This window comes from Sesamum indicum, linkage group LG2 (assembly GCF_000512975.1).
Source record: "Sesamum indicum cultivar Zhongzhi No. 13 linkage group LG2, S_indicum_v1.0, whole genome shotgun sequence".
In the NCBI taxonomy this organism is placed as follows: Eukaryota; Viridiplantae; Streptophyta; class Magnoliopsida; order Lamiales; family Pedaliaceae; genus Sesamum; species Sesamum indicum.
Window position 1 is genome coordinate 4,153,453 of NC_026146.1, and position 8,931 is coordinate 4,162,383.

At 32.0% G+C, this 8,931-nt stretch overlaps 1 protein-coding gene and 2 non-coding genes across 3 annotated transcripts; all 3 read right to left on the reverse strand.

The window, feature by feature from the left end:
* TRNAH-GUG lies at positions 226-297 on the reverse strand. Its single transcript has one exon. It is a non-coding gene; the product is annotated as a tRNA-His (tRNA).
* On the reverse strand, positions 3,231-4,138 carry LOC105179370 (abscisic stress-ripening protein 3-like). Its single transcript, XM_011102980.2, has 2 exons — positions 3,796-4,138; positions 3,231-3,675 (listed from the first exon to the last, which is right to left on the reverse strand). Exons 1-2 carry the CDS (start codon positions 4,048-4,050, stop codon positions 3,493-3,495), a joined length of 438 nt encoding a protein of 145 aa, XP_011101282.1. The 5' UTR covers positions 4,051-4,138; the 3' UTR covers positions 3,231-3,492.
* Positions 7,874-7,946, reverse strand: TRNAE-CUC. The gene has a single exon. It is a non-coding gene; the product is annotated as a tRNA-Glu (tRNA).

An 8,931-nucleotide genomic window follows, 5' to 3' on the forward strand; every position in this document is an offset into this window, starting at 1 on the left:
CTGAATATGTTGTCAGAAAAGCATGTTATTGCCTTTCTACCATAAATGGATCAACACAGAAACCCATCTCCCACCATCAAATTAAAACCACTCCCTTATTATTTCAAAATGTCATAAAAAAACAATATTGCAAATTGACTTGCCATTTATTTATTTAATTGAGGTCTGATTTACTCTATTCCGTTTGGTGTAAGCATTTGTCTCAAAAAATAAAAAGAGTGAATATGTGGCTGCTGGGATTCGAGCCCAGGTCTCCACGGCCACAACGTGGAATTCTTACCACTAAACTACAGCCACTTTGTTGTTCAAACTTTATGATTAAATAAGATAAAGTCATCAAATTCCAAGAAGCATAGTGTAATGTGCTTAACCATATTTATAAAATATCCTTGGAAGTGTTAATTGAAAGAGAACTGGAAATGTAGCTAGAGCATGAAAAGGTTGCTTTTGAGGATTCCAACCCCCCCCATATTCCATTAAAAAACTTTTCACGTTGTGGAAATTAAGGCAATTCATAATAATGATAGAGTACCTGAAACCAATTAAGTATCCACCCAATCACTTCCTAATTGCTATTCTCAAGATTGATGGATGACCTTTGTGTGTGTGTATATATATATATATATTTTTCCTAATTAATTAGTTTCTTGATATATGTTCCATAAAATAAACAACATTGTCCTATAATTTTTTATAGTATATAAGCTTGCAAACATAATGGGTTTTTCACATATGTGAGACGTCCATTCTCCAATGGGTCAACCAAAAACAATAGTAAATAGAGATAATTCTCTCTTGAAATTTGGTATAACTATACATAAATATTTTATAATTTAAAAAAATTATATATAGTATTGTTGACGTTTGTTGGTATCAGCAAAATAATGGAATGAAAATCCATACTTACCCTCATCAATCTCTATTGTTGACTTATTATATGCACACTAAACCCTAGGGTCTATGCGTTCCATGGTCTTTCATTTGTGAATAGTAATAATTTGATTGTTATATAAAAGAGTTATATCTCGATCTTTTTATTTACATTTTTGAGGGGTGTAAGAAAAATAGCAAGAACAAAAGTTTAGTACGTAGAATGGTGGTATCAAACAATTTATAGGTTTTGTGTATTACATCTTCATTTAGTTAAAAAGTTAGGGGAAAACAATATGATTAAACCCACAGAAGGAGAAGAAGAAGCTGTTGTAGGAAAAGAGAGGATTAGGTAGTTGGAAGAGAAGCAGCTTTAGTACAAAGTGTAACCACCTTGAGGTAATAACAACGACAAAAGACGACATATAACCACTGCCACCGGCAGCACTGCTCCTCTTTATGATCCTCGTAAAGTCGCAAACCAACCCCGAAAAGCGTTGTTTGCTGTAAACTTAGACGATGTCGTACAATAATTTAGTTTCATATTTAAGTCCATTTAAATTGAGTTTGATGGGCTGACTGTATTTATTTCCTTTTTTGCAGCGTTTTATTTATTAAATATTAAATGATTCACTTAAATACTTTTGGACAGGCGGGACGTTTAATATTATACTTAAATTTATTGAAATGGACCCTAATTTCTTGATGGACAACGTTTGTTGTTCAGTTGGAGGTTTCACTCAGTGTCAGTGTCGGCCCAGCAAAGTGTTTTGGTTTCACAATTTATAACCACTTCCAAGTAATGGCCCAGCCCAATCAAAAGCCAGGTTGAACTCTTTATATATCAAAATTTGCTGAATTACAGACAAATGATCATGACAACATTGTTTACCACAAGCTTTCCTTCTTAGTCACAAAAAATGGCCATGTTCAGACATCCTTTCCTAGCTTGTCCCAAATTAAGAATTAGCATAGCACTATATTTTTCTTGAAATGAGTATTTTCCCTTCTTTGGCCTTATTATACTAATATTTTAAAATAAACAAAAGAAAAGGGAGTAATTATCTTAGAATTGTGAGTATGATAAGTACAGGTGGCACTGAAAATTAATGAAATCAGGCAAAAATCAGTAGATGTCGACATTGACACATGTTGAGATGTGGCAGCACGTGAATAGTTTCCTTCGTTTCCGGTCTCTTTCTCTTTCCAATTCCTTTTCAAGATTACCACTTTGATTTCTTCGAAATTCGCTTCATGTCCTTCTAATTTCTGATGTCTATGGATAACAGTTGTCACCATCCAACTGGATGCACCAGATGAAATCAGATATAGCTTTGGATTTTTTTTTTACGACATTTATAATTGTTATTGTTGATTGTGTATAGTAATTATGTTAAATCATTGTTAATTAATTAATATTCTGATGTAATGATGTGTTATTTTTATTATAACATTTTCCAGAACACACATATACTATATATATATTTTGTAAGTTTAGAAGCAATAATTGGAATTTCGATCCCTAGTTTATTTCTATAATATTATGTGTTGTCGCATCAATTTTTTGTGATCCCAAAACGCTCTTCGACTTTCAAGTTTTACAAACTTAATTGCTCTATTGATATATTTTATATTCTTCATTTTTATTTATTAATTTATAATATATTTTAAAATTTTGAAAATTATTTATTATATACACTGATTAAAAATGGCGTGCCACACAACTCATAATGAAACTATCGCGATTACGAACGCACAACTAAAAACTACCATTTGTGTAGTCGTCATCGATCATTCATTGAATTAGTAAACCAGAAGGCATAATTAGGCAGTTAGCTTAGCTGAGATATTAAGTTCACTTGATAATCTCTCATTAAAGATATTAATAATTGCACAATACCAATTAATATACGGTGCATTTATTAATTTTAAAATATATTTTTTAATTTAAAATTACCAACATATTTAATTTGATGAATCATATTTATCAAGATAAAAAAAAGGGACAATTACACTCCGTCAAAACAATATCACCCTCATACGTCTTTATACATTAATGCATGAGGATAATTTAGCCCTATGCGTCTTCGCGCATTAATATATTAGCATAATCTAGCTAGAAAAAAATTATTTGATCTGTTGTAAATTAGTATAAATCAATCAAAAGTAAATATTAATTTTTATTTAAATTATTTTTTTATTAATATCAATAAATTTAATAAATTGACGAATAAAAAAACTTATTTGTTAGATGTAAGTAAACTTCAAAGGTACTACATTATGTATTTACACCAAATTAAAGGGAATATAGTGTAATTATCTAAAAAAGAAAAAACAAAAAACAAAGACCCAAACCCTCGTTCAGACACAAGAAGTTATACTGAAGTAATTAATTTACGCACGTATATTACATCACATGAACACACCTCAAATTCACACTCATCGGAGGTAGAAAAGCAAACTTCATAATTACATATGCTTCACTCGATCGATACATCCATCCCTTGCCATCATGATTTCCATATATAGTACTGAAATTAGAATCATCATCACTACTTGACACACACTTTGTTATTTATTCGAAATATAGACGACGATCGACGGTTGTGGTGGTGGTGGTGGTTAAAAGAGGTGGTGGTGCTTCTTTCCCTCAGCCTTCTCTTCTTCCTCCTTAGCTTCCTTCTTCTCGTGATGCTCATGGAACACATACCCACCGGCTCCCACCGCTGCCGCTGCCGCTATCTCCTCCTCTATTTTGTGCCTGTGCTTGTGCTCCGGATCCTTCTTCGCCTCATGCTTCTCGTACTGATCATCATTTCCATCAACAATATCATCACGCGCGCGTTGATTAACGATTTATATTGGGCATTTATTAGGATTTTGCAAAAATTAGGGTTCATGAAGAAAAACAAACAACGTACGTACCAAGGCAAAAGCACCGGCAGCAGCAGCTCCCATCTCGCCGAGGTGTTCCTTATGCTTGTGGTGCTTCTTCTCCTTCTCATACTCATCAATCTTATCCTGGTCAGGGACGTTGAATCCAACGGTTTCTGTAGTCTCATAGTACTCACCGGGGCCGCCGCTGCCGTAGGCGGTTTCCGAGTATGTCACCGCCTCGACGGGCTTCTCCTCCTCGTTGTGGTGGTGGAAGAGGTGGTGGTGGTGCTTCTCTTCAGCCATGTTGAAGATTGAACTGATCTTAATTTGTGTATACAAAGAGATTTAACACTGCACTAGTTAGTTACTTTGTGACTTGTGTTGAAAAATAGAGGCCAAATATGGCAGTATTTATAAGTGCGGAGTTGCATCGTCCAGGGTATAAAATATCGGCAAAATTGCAATGTTGTTCCCACAAGAATGAAACATTTCAATTTTGATCCTGCATTTTATAAAATTTTAGTTTTGACCCCAATTCATGTTTAAATTTGCACTATTAGTCAAAAAAATATATCAAATTTAGTTTTTTTTTTTACTCCACCATTAAAAACTAAAAGCATAACACGTGTTCTTCATGTAGCCAGTGATTTTTTATTTTTTAATTTTTATAATGACCCTTCCTCATATACATGTTAAAAACCAAATCAATAGTTACAACAGTAAAAGAATTCCAGTGTCCCTAAATCATTTGTTGGTCTTTTCGGAAACCTCTCGAAACCTATTCAATTTTTGCATAAAACACTTGAAAGACGAAAATTTCGCGAGAATTTATAGTGGATAAGAGATGATTTAGAACTTAGTAATTCTTTTCACTATTATGGTGGTTGATATTGGGTTTTTATTACATGCATGCATGTGAGCGTTCCGCCATGAACCTTCTAAAAATCACTAACTAATGACCATATGAATAACACGTGGGTTGTGCCATTAATTAGAAGACTCTAAAGGTACGTTAAAATCAAATTTTATAAAATATGGGATCAAAATTGAAATTGCCCAATCTTAGAAGACTAATATTGAAATGTTGCCTAAAATATGGGACATAGTTGGATGCATGAATGGAGAATTAGTTGGAGTTGGAGGGTTGGGATGTTCCCACATTTCACGGATTTGTATCTAGGCCTCACAGCAACTGGATCCGAATTAACTCAGGAGATGCTCATTCTTGAAATCTTTAGCTACCAAAAATACCAAGGAATATACTTCATATTCCCAGAAAATGGTGTAGCATCTTGTATTCTATTTAATATATATATATATATATATATAAAATGCACATATTATATATATATATACATATTTTTAATATTATTAAATAAAATATTTGATGCAATATCATTTTGCAATGAAAGATTCAATTTTTGATGGAAAACTACGGGTACCCAATATTTTACTTTTGGGTTAAATACAATTGACCCCCTTACAATATATGAAATGAGTAAATACCCTTCTGTAAAATTTTTTTTTAGTAAATTATCTTCTGTGTTTCATTTTTCATAGCAATGGTTTTGATAGAGGATAATTTGTTTCATTTTTCAAAACACAAGGAGTAATTTACTATTTTATTTTTCACAAATTTTTTTTTATTCATTTAGAAGTAATTACATTTTTTCCTTTTACTTATTCTATTTTTGCAATGAGTCTTTAGTTTCACGAGTTATGGAAAACATTAAGTATTCATTAATTATGGAAAAAATAAATAAATCGGGAGGGAATTAGAGAAGAGAAGAAATTAATTAGTGGTTGAATAGTTAATTAATTGGATGGGCAAATGGCAAATGGAGAGTGGGCGGATATATGGGTAGAACATAGAAGATGTAGCATAGCAACCACATAGTCAGTATATAGACATGTCAAGACTTGAATGCTTCGGCGTGTTAGATTTATATGTATGTATGGTCGGCATCTCTATATATTAGCTTTTTAATGCATTCATTAATCACTTTTTTAATTAGTTTAGACTTTATACCCTTTGCCGACGTAATTAATTACTCTTCTTTTTGGGTTCTTTCCTTCCATTTTTCTTCCACTTTTGGTATCCATCTCTCATATTTCACATCATTACAGTTTGGAGCTTAATCAGTGGGCTTATCCCTTATAAGTCTTAAGGCTTCCACCTGCGTTCTATAGTGAAATATTTTGTCAAAATAAAATTTTAAGACTTATATAAAGTCAGAATGGACGATACACTGTGCAATGAAAAAACGATCAGGCGAAATTATTTGGTGTCTTATGTGGAAATGCGGTTATGTGTTCATGAGTTCATCCCAAATTTTTCGTTTGAGGGCTAATGGTTTTGTCACTGGTCCGTAATAGGCCATATATCGTAACAACATGCAATAAACAAATATTATTTATCTATAACATGCCATATAAAAGCGCTTAAAATGCGTAACAACAGCACATTTAAACTACAAATTACAATGAAAAAAAACAAGTAATAACAAATTTACCTATATATAAAGTAGGACATATATCGTATATCTGATGGTACTCGAACTCATAACCTTATATTTATTTACTGAATCACAGCTTTAACCATCGTGCCAAAATTTTTGATTGAGTTAATTTTTCTTAAAAAAATTAAAATTCCTACCAAGGCATAGGCTTCTCCCATAGTCTCAAGGGATTTTGAGTCTGTATTCTCTAATTTTGTCCATAAAATCTGATATAACTTACAAAGTTTAGATAACCCCAACTTAATATCCTATATATGCTAATTGTAATACTAAAATTTTTATTCAACATTTGATTCCAAAAATATCATAGCTAAAATTTAAAAACTATAGGGATTTTAATAAATTTCTCTTCCTTCACAATTATTATTATTACTACTACTACTATTAGTGAACCTATAGGGAGTTGTCCTCATGAATTATGAAAGGTTTATTAGTGAACTTTGGGAGATATATTTTAGTATTTGAATATTAATATTTTTATATTATTTCTGAAAGAGAAAAATGGTATTTTAGAAAATATGCACATTTAGTGTACCGAATTCAAATCCTATGAAGGAAATATATAAAAATAAATAAATAAATAATTTTGAAGAATAGAATGAATAATGTGGGGAAGTAGCTTAAGTGAAATGACACGTTGTTGAGTGTTCTCACATCAAGAATTGACTTGTGAGATGTTACAGCCCTTCCCATATCTTTGGTTTTAACATTATTAATGGATGTCGGCAACGTTCCTATTTATACACTCAAAGTGCAGAGTCGTTCACCCACTCATGCCCACAATATTCTGCTCCCACTGGGGGGAAGATAACAAGAAAACAATTCCTAATTTGTATCTGGCGTCTACATAAAAATAGGTTAAATGTATTTTACCCCTCTATAATAATTTTAATATTTAAAAAAAAATTCCATTTTTTTAAAAAATAAATAAATAAAATACCCTTTTAAAACATAAACTAGGCAAAAAAAACCACTCGAAGCTGGATGTGTTGTCCACAAAAATATTTTTATTTATCAATCGTTAGATACTTGATATAAATTAAGTCTATATTTAAGTAATATAAATCTAACATCCAAATTTATCAAATTAATCCAAAAGTTCAAATTTAACCTAACAAATGTATGGTCTATATTTTTTTTTGATCAGTGGTTCAGAGTTAACTATTTATTTATACAAATAATATATATGTATATTTTCATGTTTATTTTACACAAAATATAATAAAAAGTAATTTACCTCAATCAATTGCATTTGCATCTGGCTTCTGAAAAGCAGTGTAATTAGTGCCAAAAGTCGTGAGACAAGACTCCTCTTACTTGAAAAGGGATGATGATAGTAGTGTATGATGTGATGATGTCGCGTTTGAAAAAGTAGGAGGTCCCTTCCATAAACTCCTCATTGCTGGGTAGGAACCGTAGGATTAATAATGCGCTTTTGATTTCGTTTCCGTAGCAACTTTTCGTGTTACCCATTATGGGTTTTAAATTACATCATGTGAATCGTAACTGTCGGAAGCAACAAGAGTCGCAACCGCGACTTCTAGGCAATTGGGCGGAAGACCAAAACGCGCGACAGACTACTTATAGGCAAGGCGAAAAAGCCTGTTTTCCGTTGCCGGGACTCGAACCCGGGTCTCTCGGGTGAGAGCCGAGTATCCTAACCATCTAGACTACAACGGAGTTGTAATTTGATCTTTTTATCTTAATAATGGAAGCCCCTTGGAGTTGGGGCTAATGAGTGAGATTAATCCATCAATTAGTGTTTACAGTTGCTAGGGTTGATAGGAAAAATTTTAAAACCGCTCAAATTGCCAATTAATCGAATTGACCTATTTATTATAATTTTAATTTTTTATGTATTTGACTTTAATTATGCTGGTCGCATTTTGTTAGCTTGTTAAATTTTATTAGCTTTTTAACTAGTTTCAACGTCTTATGTTCTATGTAAGTGTTAAACCATCAAAATAGCATCAAACCACACTTTTGATTTGGTTTTGGAGATGGCAATTTGAAAAATTATTACATAAAGCCACCAATGATAATTCAATCAAACTGCACCATGATCCCCCCTAGATTTACCATTATTTTTACCTTGAAATATACCATTATGCTCTTCGTGTGGTTGTAAGGTCTATATCCCTTGTCTTTTCCCATAATCTCGTCAATGGATGTAAACTTCAACAAAAAAAAAAATGACTGAAATTGCGAAAGTTAAAAAGATACAAGACGGAATGCTACCTATAAAATTGAAAGATGAAAACAACAAATAATTTAAATTACGACGCCAAAAATACATTTAAACCAAATGAAAACATACTAAGATGATATCTAAAGTTTTTACAAGAATTAATAAACGTTAAAGTCCTCGCACTGCATCATTCTCATCATCATATAAAGTCCCACAACAATTAAAGTGATCACATGCATACAAGTTACAATGTTAAATTTCCTCATCGCACCCCCAAATTGTATCACAAAGAAATTCCAATATCTGAAGCTACCGAAAGTTGCTCTCATCCTCATCACATCCATCTATCAATACCAATTAAAAATCCCACACAAAATTATTCTATTTCCATTTTTGAACTTTATACAAAAAAAAAAAAAAATTGCTTAATTATTTAAGTCCGTTCAAATTTTAAGCCCATTTGATGATTGCCCAATT